This window comes from Corythoichthys intestinalis, chromosome 10 (genome assembly GCF_030265065.1).
Source record: "Corythoichthys intestinalis isolate RoL2023-P3 chromosome 10, ASM3026506v1, whole genome shotgun sequence".
Lineage (NCBI taxonomy): Eukaryota > Metazoa > Chordata > Actinopteri > Syngnathiformes > Syngnathidae > Corythoichthys > Corythoichthys intestinalis.
Genome location: NC_080404.1, coordinates 22,970,210 through 22,983,023, shown reverse-complemented (window position 1 = coordinate 22,983,023; position 12,814 = coordinate 22,970,210). Strand labels below are relative to the sequence as shown.

Genomic DNA, 12,814 nt, shown 5'->3' with positions numbered 1-12,814 from the left:
CATGGCAACACACGCCACACGCCAAACCTGGTCGTGTCAGAGTTAGATCTTGCTTAACATCAGGATTCCAATTAACCACGCTCTATTTAAACAGCACTCCTCCGCGGACGTGTCCTCCTGACAATGACAGCGTACTTGCACGACCCATACGACATTGGCGCGCAGATTGTGAGGGGCTCTCTCCGGAGGGCACGGGTATTTCGGGACCGCCAGAATCCGCTGGCGTACCCGGAAGATGTTCTCCATGAAAGATATAGATTTTCAGCTGAGGGAATTCTTTACCTGTGCCAACTGATCTAGGCGGACGTCACTAATGTAACCCGCCGAGTCAGGCCCTCACAACCGCGCAAATTGTGTGTGCCTGTCCGTGCGCTCTTTCGCCAGGGACAATATATGTATTCCATGGGTGATGCTGAATATCTGCGTATGAACACTGTATGCCGTGCGATTCGGATTGGGGTATGGAAACGCTTCAAATTGATGCATTTATAATAATCATTGAAATATGTAGACTATTTAAACATTGAGAAAACTTGCGTTTTTTTCTGCCAACTCGAGGAGATTAAATTAAATGTCAAATCCACTGATAGGACAGACGCACAAATATAAAAGTTTATTGAATATGCATCTTACAGTCTTGTTTAACTGTAAAAAATCGTTACAAAAGACGGGCTTTTATTTACGCAACAACGCATAGCATCCCCGCATTTCCTTCTTCTCCTGAGTCCTCACAAATATAACAATTTTTGGGGGGGGGGGTGGGGGGGTGTTGTCGGGCTCGGGCCTGCAAATCAAGTTTATTGATCGGACTCGGGTCGGGTCGGGCTGGATTTTTTAGGCCCAACCTAAAAAAACAGAACATATGTATTCGTACAGTCAAGGGGACTAAACATACAATCATCCTGTTTCGTGTGGTGATGCGTGACAATTATTTCTTACTGTTAATGTACCAAATCTTATTTTATTGTCCTGACAGCAGGCTTTATTTCTTTTCATGGATATAAGTAAACTGGCATATTGACGCATTCACAAATCACACGATCTGTAAATTCGCTGTCAACAGACCCGTTGCGCTCTACTCGCCGAAGCGGTGTTGGATTTCGCGGTGAGGGTGGATTTTAATTCCTCATAATTCCGCATGATCATCGCGCATTCCTCCTCCGTGAAGTAAGGTGCCTGTGCCGTCGTCACAAGTAGTGTTTGACTCTGGTCACCGCCCCCTTTTATGTGAACGCGCAGTAACTCTGACTGGGTTGACACAGGTTCGACTAATCAACCTCATAATCAGCGTCGTAGCACCGATTGACCACAAACTAGACAACCAGGTTTTGTCAACTCCGGTTACCCGATGGTAAACTGGATTACTTCTGGGGAGGTTGAACTCGGTTCGTAGTATAGGCCACTGAAGTTGATTTACTTCTGTGGTTTGGATCATTGTGTTGTTGCAGCATCCATCCTCTTTTTAGCTCCAACTGTCTAAAAGATGGCCTCAGGTCTACCTGCAAAACATCCTGATAAACTTTTGAATGTATTCTTCCATTAATGATTGCAAGTTGTCCAGGCCCCGAGGCAGCAAAACAGCCCCAAATCATGATGCTCCCTCCACCATGCCTCATGGTGGGGATGAGGGGTTGATGTTGGTGAGTTGTTCCATTTTTCCTCCACACAGGACGTTTTGTGTTGCTCTCAAACAATTTAACTTTTGTTTCATTAGTCCACAAAATATTTAGCCAAAACTTGTGTGGAGTATCCAAGTGCCTTTTTGCCAACATTAAACGAGCAACAATGGTTTTTTTTAGACAGCAGCGACTTCCTCCGTGGAGTCCCCCCCATGAACACCATTCTTGGCCAGAGTTTTGCATATAGTGTGCACAGAGATATTGACTGTGCCAGTGATTTCTGTAAGTCTTTAGCAGACAGTCTCGGGTTCTTTTTTAAAAAATTTTTTTTATTTTTACCTCTGAGTATTCTACGCTGGATGGCCACTCTCCGGGAGTGAAGCAACAGAGCCAAACTCTCTCCCTTTGCATTCAACTTCTCTGACTGTTGACTGATGAACATCCAGACTTTTAGGGATGGTTTTGTATCCTTTCCCATCTTTATACAAATCAACAATCCTTGATTGCAGGTCTTCAGACAGCTGTTTTGCCCGAGCCATGACACACATCAGACAATCAGGTGTGTGTTTTATAGTGGGCAGGGCAGCTTTAAACCACTAATCAGTGATTGGGCACACACCTGACTTAAAATATTTGGTAAAAATTGGTTTCAATTGCTCTTGAAGTCTCCTTAGGCAGAGGGTTCACCTTATTTTTCTCCATTCTGTCATTGTTTGCATGCTATCCTCATTAAAATGTGAAAACCTGTAAATGTTTGGGTAGTTTTAGTTAAAGCAGCCACTGTTTTTACATCTGTGTTATTTTGAAAATAAGATCACATTTGATGGTGATTTTATGCAGAAATGTGAGAAATTCCAAAAGGTTCAGGTACTTTTTCATACCACTGTATGAATCAAAATGATCACTAGCAACTACTATATTTACATAAAGTGTGACATTGTCTGTAATGTTTCCCTTATAAAAATGTGGTGCTATTGATGTATCTTACCAGGAGGGTTCCATTACTAAGATATTCACAAGGCGGTTCCTCACTAAAATGCAAAAAGAAATAAAATGTGATGTAGTTGTAATAGTGTACAAGGCATTTTAGAAAATTTCCAGGTCTAGCGTCACAAAAGATGTACCGGTATTTCAAAACTAATTGACAAACCAAGCAATTTCTGCTTTAATGTGGGCCATATACAGTATATTAACCAAGAGCACTTTAGTTTCAGCTTCGTTCTTATTCTATTCTAATAAACAGTGCAAAACTAGTATTACGAAAGGTAAGGCAACTAATTACTTCTTTTGAAGTATGTAATATCAGTTTTTTTTGTATAGCTACTTGGCGAACGACAAAATGGAACTTAGGCTATATACTAGTACTAGTATATTTTTTTTACCACCGAGAGGCTTTTTTATTTTTTTATTTTTTTGGGGAGTACTACGTTTGTGAGATGTATGGTCCCGTAAATATGGTCATTTGTAGTTTAGATTTGAAATACAGAATAGCATTTATACCTGGCCAACAGCAATAATATCTTTAGTATCAACTGTCCCGGAAATTTTCTGAAACGCGTTGTATTTCTCACATTTGAGACCCCTTTTTTTGTTCAAATTGCAATTAGGATGAGCTTCTCACCTGTGGAGCATCTCAAACTGCATTAAAATATGGTCCGTTGTCTAAAAAAAAAAAAAAAAAAAAAAGAAAGATGAAAAGGTATTAGAAAGCCGTCCATGAAATCACCAAAACTTCGTCTAGAACAGGCACATGTATGGCTTTTTTAACCCTTTGATGTGGTTCAGTTTTGTATTAAGTAAATGAGTATTTGAATACAATTTATTCTGCCGCTTGCTAGATCTAACAAAGAAGTTCCTTCCCTTCAGCAGCAAAATCAAGTCAGGCTCACTGTTTTAATGTTAGTCAACAGGTAATGAATTCACCAACTATGTAAAGTCATGGTCGGCCTTGGAAGGTGTACCCAAGTGTACCTCAGTGTTTGAGCAATTTACAGGCATGGTTTCCAGTGTGTTGAGTGTTAAATGTTGCCATCTACTGGTCTAGAAGGTCCAATAAAACAATTGTTCAAAGGTTTTCTTCCTTCCTTTTTTTTTTTTTTTTAACCCTTTCCTGTAATGTATCACATGGGAGTTTGATATAATCCCATTGTGGTTGTTTATTATGTTTTATTTATTAGGAAAAAGCAGCGAACAGGAAGGGGTTATTGAGGGGACAGAAAGGAAGGAAGCAGACAGAGGAGGAGAAGAACAAACAACAACAGGAATTCCAGTATTACACGCCTATGCTACGTATGAACATAGCGGTGCTATCGTTAGATAATTATATTTACCGTATTTTTCGGACTATAAGTTGCAGTTTTTTTCATAGTTTGGCGGGGGGTGCGACTTATACTCAGGAGCGACTTATGTGTGAAATTATCAACACATTATGATATCATTTCACATGTTATTTTGGTGTTTTGGAGTGACACTGATGGTTTGTAAACTTGTTAGCTTGTTCTTTATGTTATAGTTATCTGAATATCTCATAATAGCTATGGCCACGTTTGCGTTCTGCCTTTGGAAATGTGTGTATTATTGACTTTTTTATATTGAAATGCATGCTTTTAGTTTGTGGCGCTTTCACGCCCAAGTGGGAGCGCTCTCGAACTTGTTTACACAAAGAAGAGTGCTCACATGCCAGAAGAAGACGGACAGCTACGCAGCGTCTGGGCGAGTGGGTGGGAGAGAGAGAGAGAGAGAGAGAGAGAGAGAGAGAGAGAGAGAGAGAGAGAGAGAAACACGGCTGCGAACCTACGTTCATTGTTTATGCTTATAAAATATCTCTACAGAGGCAACACCTGTGTGCATCATCTTTTCTCTTGTTCTTGTGTGTTTTCCACTGAGATTCCACCACGATCGGACGCTTACAGCCAGTTGTGTGGTTGTTTGAATGATGTGCTAATGCTACCAAGCGTTCGCTAACTGTTTGTGTCATTGCTGTAATAGCAGCTAAGTATTTAATTACGCTGATGCGAACCTGTTTGGTATCGAAGACGATTTGTATTATTTCTATTTTTAGTTTCACTCTTCAAATGATGGTGTCATAACGACGGCCAAAATAAAGTCAGCAAATTATACGGACGTCCAGCGGCGTCATTTGGGAGTTTAGCAAACTGTATAGCCAGGACCGAGCCGTAGAATCCTGGTGAGGACAGTATATTCGCATTTCGTTGTTCATGCATCATGTAACATTATCATACTGTACACTTATTCAGCATGTTGTTCTCTATTGTATTTTTATTTTAAATTGCCTTTCAAGATGACATATCTGTTCTATGAGTTGGATTTTATAAATGATCGTAAATTTCTCCAAAAAATGCAATTTATACTCCGGTGCGACTTTTATGTTTTTTTTTCATCTTCGTTGGGCATTTTATGGATGGTGCGACTTATACTCAGGTGCGACTTATAGTCCGAAAAATATGGTATGCGTGGACACCATGTGGAGGGCCTGATTTTAGGTTTTGATATCTTACGGCTGGGGGAGGGGTGTCTGCTTGTCAAGAGGACCCCTGCAAAAATTGTAGGGTATTAAGAAATTATATTTTCCCCTCTACACCATCACTGTGGCCAAAATGTTTTACAGAGGCTCACGTTCCCACACGTTTTCATACACCAGTGGGAGGCTCTTGCCATTCAAAGGACTGCCAGGTACACTGGGGGTAATTTAGGGTTCAGTGTTTTGCCCAAGGACACTTTGATAGTGGACTGTTGGAGCAAGGATTGAAACATCCAGGACAAATCGCTCTAGCAACTGAGCCACAGTCAATGGTCGAAACAAGAACGCATGACACAATAAAGCAACAATTAATAATGTGAATTAATGTTGCAGCTAAGACACAATCCAGCAGCTTCACTGACTTTATGCACAGATGAACCACTAATGTCACCAGTTTAAAGGTCTTAATTGGTCTTGAAAATAATCACGAAACATAGAGTAGAGAGAGTTCCCCCAAATTATGTTACTATTGTTCATTTTTACCTCTGGATTTAGTGTAAACGCTATTGTTTCTTTCTTTCCCAGGGTGAGGTTGTTGAGGTCAAACAGAATAGTTGAAATGAGGTCATCTTGTGACATTAGGTCTTTGTCATACAGCTTGATCTCTAGAACATTCTGGAGAAACAGGACAATCTTACTTACAGTATCACAGGCTGCAATTTTCATATAATCTCCTTTTTACATGGTAAGACTGTCATGTTTACACTCTCATTTAAAATGTAACACATTTTTTTCCCAAAAAACACTCATTTTATGAAGTGTCTGCTGATTTTCTGTGAACTGACTTTCAGATGGGAAGGGACTCTAAAGGTGAAAGTTTCGTTCCACTCTGGCTTGTATTTATTGTGCACTGTTGTTGTGTTGAATACACTTGTAGTCGCGGTAGGAAGGCAAAGACTGACATAGCAGTCTGACTCTGAAACTGTAACACATTACAAGGAGGAAGAAAAAAATCGAAAGTATTGTTGGAAAATTTTTAACTGTCCATTGAAAAAGTAACCATAAAAAAATAAATGACTTTAAAAGAAAAGATGAAGGTGTACTTACAGTAATCGCTGGAGTGACTGGTTTTGGCTTTAAGTACGGTAGCATTTAATTTCCAGTAAGAAACCACTTCTTTCTGTTGGATGATGAAACACAACCATGTCATACGGGATACTTTTTGCATCTTCTTCACTGACAGAACTGGAGTTAAACCTCAATTCAACAGACCTTGAAATAGGAGATTTGTGATAAAACGGATATCATCCGACCAAAATAGTAGTGTACTGAAATGGACTGTATTGGGTGTTTTTTTTTTTTGGTCTTTAAAAAAGGTACATGTTGTTTATATTCTGGAGCCTGTTGGGGTTTCTTGTGAGGTGATGTAGAAATGATAAGAGAGTACGCCATTCTAGTTGAACAAGTGGAAGGCTCGTGTCTTCTAATAAGCCCTAATCAGACAGCTGTATCATACCTCACTGAGTTGAGAAGAGCCCTGTCCCCCATTCGAACTTTGTTCATATACCCCCGAGAACTTATTTCTGCTACCTGGCCCTATAATAGATTGGAGGGCAGTCCCTCACCTCAAGAAGTGTGGGTGGCCTCGTTGTGCAATCAAAGGCGTGGCAACACAACTAGCTCATCTCTGAGAAGACAATTTAGCCTGTTCAACTAACTTACTGCAACGTTATAGAACAGCAACTGCCAAATAATTCTGTTCAGATACTACAATAGTAACAGGTAATCAGAATTACGTATGACCATTTACTGCAAAAGTAAGAGGATCTTTACTTATATATGGCGGAAAACACTCAGGTGAGTTGAAGTTCCGGTCTGAGACCCCCAATTTGTCCAAATTTCAAAATTGTCCTATACGCATGTGTGATGCATCATTGTAAAGCTTAAAATCTCAATTTTCTTGGGGAAGAAAAATTTTGAGCAGGAGGGCATTTAAAAAAAAAATTAAAATTAAACAGCAAAACCTAACTGCAGGTGAGAGCACGCGCCATAAATCGGCTATGGCAGCATATAGACATGTTATTTTATCAAACACAACAGTTCTTTTGACTTAAAATACAGCAGTTTATTTTAAAGAGGGGTGCAGGAGCAGAAACTGCTTTTTCAGACTTGTCCGTGTTTTCCGCCATATACAGGTAGTCCCTGGGTAATGACGTACCCAACCTGATTCAAGTTGGAGTCTTGTCCCCCATTTTGTCTCTAGTTGTTTTTTTATGTCGCCTAACAGTGTCTTCACTGCCATTTTGTCGCCATTATGTACTTAATTTTGACGTATAACTTATAATACATGTTTTTGGAAAGTTATTTAGAGATTTAGGGGGTATTTAGTGGTACTAAAAGGGTTCATTCTGACTTGCGCAGAAATTTGGGCTACTTTGCCAGCGCAGGAACGGAACGCGTTCGTAACCCGGGGACTACCTGTAAATGGAATTTTGTCTGCCTTTGTCTGAAAATCCCTTTTTGTTGAGGCCACCGTTAAATGTGCTGTGATGCCACGTTGTGGCTTTGTGTCTACTCCACAACAAGACGCTGGACTTTTAAAACAGTTACATTTTCACAGAGTACTTATAAAGGATTCTTAATCTCTTATCTTAATCTCTATAGAGCCTGTTCAAACTAGCGGCAGCCTAGTGCGAAGGGTTCAGCGGCAACCCGTTAATTGTGTATGTGAGAGCGGACTTCTCGGAGAAAGCGAGCGGTAGACGACCGTCTCGAAGGGGAACAGCAAGTTTGAATGAATTTGCGCCAAGAGGCGGGGCCCAAAATAGAGCCTTACACTATTTTCAGACCGCCGCCACGCTGACGTCATCAACGCATCCAATAGCAGAGGGGCAGGTGTATTTATATCTGTGCTATCAGACTGTTTCGGCAGATGTATATAGTCAAATCACAGCCGACAAAACCTTGATAAATGTGCTTTTATTTTTAACCCTTGTATTGTGTTGGGGTCAGAATTGACCCGTTTTCAAATTTTCGTATGCAAAAATCAATGGTACTTTAGTTTAGACATACCCAAACTTGAAAACAGGTCATTCTTGACCCGAAAACAATATACTGCATAAGTTTAGTATTTTCAGGCCAAGTTAATTTACAGATCAAATTTAATTCACTAGCAAAAATATGGGATGATTAACACAAGACAAGAGTTAAAGTTTCGCAAGCACCGGGACACTCGCAAAATGACTCTCATGACCTTTCCTTGCTAAGCAAAATGGTTCCTGGATGTGCGTTTGAGTTGAAATGTAGTTCACGAACAACAAAAACCTATTCACCTTCTCACTGAAACTAGTAAAACTCATCTACTAGTATTATAAGGCCCTCTACTCCTTGAAATAGGAAAAGTCTGTGTTTTCTACAATGAAAAATAAACGCATTGGTGCTTGGGACCATGGCAGATATGCATGCCGCTTTTCACTTCCTGACAGAGTCTACGTCAGGCTACGTAGCTACTCCCATTTTGTGTTTGCTGGGGACCGCTCTTCACACTGGGCTGACGTGAGTGTGAAAAGGCCTTAAAGGCAAGTTTGTCTGTGTGTTCCTGTTTTACGGACCCATGAAACGGCTCGGCGGATTTAGACTAAATTTTACATATATGTGTCTTATGTGTCTGGGAGTGTTCTTGGATAGGTTTGATCTATGTACGTCTCCATTTAGAAAATTAATTCAAAACTTAAAAAAAAAAAAAAAAGTAGCATAGCAAATGCCAATTTTGTACTTTTTCAAACGAGCAACGGCGGGCCATACTGCTAGAAACATCTATCCAGCATACTTTTTTTTTTTTTAATAATGGGGAAGCCCTGATTTCAAGGTTTCTTATGTGTCGATTTAACAAACTTTGGCCTCAACAACCCAGCACAATTAGTATGCCCGGCAACGCCAGGTCAAATAACTCAGATACTTCAGATACTACAATAGCAATAGGTAATCGCAATTACGGATGACCACAGTCCCATAAAGAGAAATCTCTTACCCCTAAATGTTTTTCTGTATGGTGATTGTCTGCTTTAAAGTGTCTTAAAAAAAAAGAAAACGGAACAATGATTAAAGGCCATATCATTTTGGATGAACTGTGATATTAAATTGAAAAGAAAAAAAATGTTACCTCTCCTTCACCTCAAAGGCAATCCAAAGTTTACCCTTAAATGAAATAAAGACAAGGGTAACGTATGATTACGTTATTTACTTAACCTATCAATGTGTATTTGATTTATTTTCCCAGTTCAATTATTAGGGGGTTGAATCTTAGCTCTTACCATCTTTATCTTACTGTACCTGAGGTTGGATGGCAAATTCCTTAATTTCCTTCTTCCCCACATTCAGAGTGCTGATATCAAACACAAATCTTTGAATCACATCGTCATACATGGTGTCCTCATCGTATAGATTTATCTGGAGTGTCGTCTGGGAACATATCACAATATTTAGTTAAGTATAGATTCCAGTTGTGAAACTGTCAAAACTTTAGATAAGACTCATGGTTGATTTGGCGCAAGTTCAGAGAGTTCATGAAACTTTACAGCTTAAGTTTTAGGGGGGACAAAAAGCTTCCCAAATTTAGGAATGTGTTTCGTGCAGTGCAGGTCCACACATGCATGTTGTACTCAGTGAGAAGGCATGTTGGACCAGGTGTTGGTAATTTGCAAAAATCCATTCATTCCCGGTTCAGATATCAAAGATCAAAACGATTACGTCAAGTTGAACTTGAACTTGAATGGAATCTGGTAAATTAAAGTAAATTCATTCACATTGAAAATGACATGGTTCAATCTTGTTCCTATGCTGGGATATCTTTAAGTGTTAAAATGTGGTTGAGGTCGCAATAATATTTGGGCAAGGTCACACCTTAAGATGACTGAGGAGCTTAAAATCAAAGGTTTGGTTCCATTCTGGGTTTCTGCTGTTGTTGACAGTATTTGTCTTAAAAACAATTGCAGGTGGGAAAGCCAAGGTGACATAGCAATCAGCCTCAGAACCTGAAATGTAAAATAAACAGGTATTAATAGAATTCTTCTGTTTTAAGAATGCAAATTATTCATTTCAATGTAACAATAAAACCCAAAACATTCAGATGATATTCTCACATACAATAGTCTGCTGAGCGAATGTTTTCTGCCCGCAATACCGTGACACTTAGCGTCCAGGAGGAGCTGGCCACATTCTGTAGAACCATTGGTTGGTTGATTGGTTGGAAGGGAAGGAAAGAAAGAAAGAAAAAAAAGAATGTCATTGATCACAAATAATTCAAGGTATTCCTTGGTTTTAAGTATTGCTATTTATCATGCCAGAGGACACATTTGAGACAGATTTTTTTTCTCATCATATAAATGTATGCAATTTTGGGGACACAGTTGGTGATATAAGTAATACATACATTTTAATAATTATTTAAATGCATTTCTTGTATATGAAACATAACACAAAGTAAAATATAAGTAGCTTTGTTCTCCCTCTTAACCTGAATACCGATCAGTCATCCAATAGCAACTTGAAGTTGGAAGTTGAAAGTTTGAAATTCGCTGTCGAAAATGGGATATTTCATGGGATACTTAGTTAAGATGGTGGACGTTTGAGATTACGGCAGCCCAATTCAACGCGGAGTCTATTAAGAGTGTAACGGTATTTGTATTCGTCATCACGGTTCGGTGCACGCAGTCAGACGTTTGAGATATAATAAAAACATTTTAAAAATTAAAATCCATGTCAGAGTTAGTCCACTCCAATCCAAGGGGGCAGTAGAGGTAATGCGCCTAAATCAGCAACAGACGTTATGGGACAAAAAGGCAAACTAACAGACGAAGGAGAAGTTATCATTGATCAATACTTGGAAAATTATGGCAAATACAGTATACGGAGTGGGATCTATCAAATGTAGTATTACTTACACTTTTTCAGTGCATTTATTTTATATTTTTAAATCCTATTACAAGAGATGCTTTTTCAGTTTTGGAACGATTTGCACTTTTAATTTTATTTTAGCCAATGTAAAAATATATCTTACATGGCAGGGTATGTTCACTGGTAATGGTTAACAGTGAACTGTGTGTAATCCAACAATGAAAATGGTTATGCCTTATTCCTATTAAAAAAAAAAAAAAAGAAAGAAAAGTTATCAAGCTGGCGAGGGCTACCTGACTGTTGCAAATTCACAAGTTGGATGTTTTCTTCTATTTTTTTTTGCACTTTCATGAGAGCTGCGTTTTAGTTTTTAGTCAATAGGACAAACTTTTAAATGCAGTGATTAAAAAAGCCTATTTGTTTTTCCGTTGTACTGAACCCATATAGAACCGTGACCCCGTACCGAACCGTGATTAGTGTCTACTGTTACACCCCATGTATATGCTTTACATGTAAATATTCACATGGCAGTGAACCCAAACGCACAGGACACAAACTTTTTGTGCTTATTTCCTCTGGAAATATGTAGGTACATTAGCACCCATCCAAACATGCTGAAACCCAGCACAGCTTCTTCCCTGGGGCTGTGAAATCTATCACCCCATCTACCCCCCCCCCCCCCCCCCCCAACACACACACACACAGACTGAACATTAATCACAGGGGCTTTACAGTACTGCACTGCATTTCATTGTGTTGTGTATTATTGCCTTAAATGATTTTTATACGATGTGTGCAAGTGAGAGTAACTGCAAAACAATTTCTTTGTACCATGTGTAAAGCGTAAATAGAATTCCTTTGAATGTCCAACGAAAATCTAAACAGTTTTTTTGTCTCAACGTACATTGTAACATGACAGCATACCCAGTTTAAGATGTTTGGGTTGTTTGTAAGAAGAAATCCATTTTATATTTTAGTTTCAGACAAAATATAAGCATTAAAAAAAATCAGTTATATTGCTACATACAAGTAAACAAAACAAACCCTTACATTTAAGGAAATTTCATACTTGTTAAGTAGCAGTCACATTAATATTAATGGTAAAAAAAAAAAAAAAAAAAAAAAAAAAAAAAAAACTAATCGCTACGCAGTCTGAATGTCAAAAATTGTTATTCGATATTTTCTGCATGCTATGGTATACTGGGGTCGGGAATCAATAAGCTTCGGCTTCTCCCGTCTCCCCTTTTCTTTTTGGGTTGAATTAATTGTAAACACATATAAATGCTGTTTTTTGGGGATTCGTCATGCCCGAAGGACATAAATAAATAAAGAATAATAATAACAACTTAACTGTTGAATTACATTATCAGGAAAAACATTGACCCCCCCCCCCCCCCCAAAAAAAAAAATCTAGTTATTCTGTAATTACAAATATCTAGATGAACTAACTACAAAGTAGTTACAAGATGACCACAATGCCATTAACATGTTCGGCTTTAATGTTATTGATTAAACTTACCATTGTCTTTGTGTGTGGTGTGATCTTACAGCTGGGTATAAGTGAATGAAATTTTTTGCACAATCTGCACGAACTTTAAACACCTAATGATGTAACCAAACCTCACAGGGGGAGGTGCTTCAGACCCGTTGCCTCCAGCAAAAAACATTCCAGTGCTCAATTTTGCCATGATTGAAATCCGTGACCCGTTGTGTAATTTTGTTTAACAAACAGGTATCACACGCAGCTCCTTCCATGGTTCTTCGCATTCATCATCATATTATTATTATTATTATAATTACAGAGTTCTCAAGTTATGAA

The 12,814-nt window shown here is 38.8% G+C and overlaps 1 protein-coding gene across 1 annotated transcript in view; it reads right to left on the bottom strand.

Annotated features, from left to right (window-relative positions):
* The window catches only part of pla2g4f.1 (phospholipase A2, group IVF, tandem duplicate 1), a 29,621-nt gene extending 17,084 nt beyond the window's left edge, over positions 1-12,537 (bottom strand). Inside the window, exons 1-11 of the mRNA XM_057849248.1 lie at positions 12,515-12,537; positions 10,246-10,318; positions 10,003-10,133; positions 9,433-9,561; positions 9,263-9,297; positions 9,131-9,173; positions 6,208-6,280; positions 5,946-6,082; positions 5,644-5,775; positions 3,241-3,281; positions 2,608-2,650 (exon numbers count right to left, since the gene is read on the bottom strand). Of these exons, the coding sequence (XP_057705231.1) occupies positions 2,608-2,650; positions 3,241-3,281; positions 5,644-5,775; positions 5,946-6,082; positions 6,208-6,280; positions 9,131-9,173; positions 9,263-9,297; positions 9,433-9,561; positions 10,003-10,133; positions 10,246-10,318; positions 12,515-12,517 (840 nt within the window). The 5' untranslated portion in view covers positions 12,518-12,537. The remainder of the gene's footprint in view (positions 1-2,607; positions 2,651-3,240; positions 3,282-5,643; positions 5,776-5,945; positions 6,083-6,207; positions 6,281-9,130; positions 9,174-9,262; positions 9,298-9,432; positions 9,562-10,002; positions 10,134-10,245; positions 10,319-12,514) is intronic.
* Between the last annotated feature and the right edge of the window lie 277 nt (positions 12,538-12,814).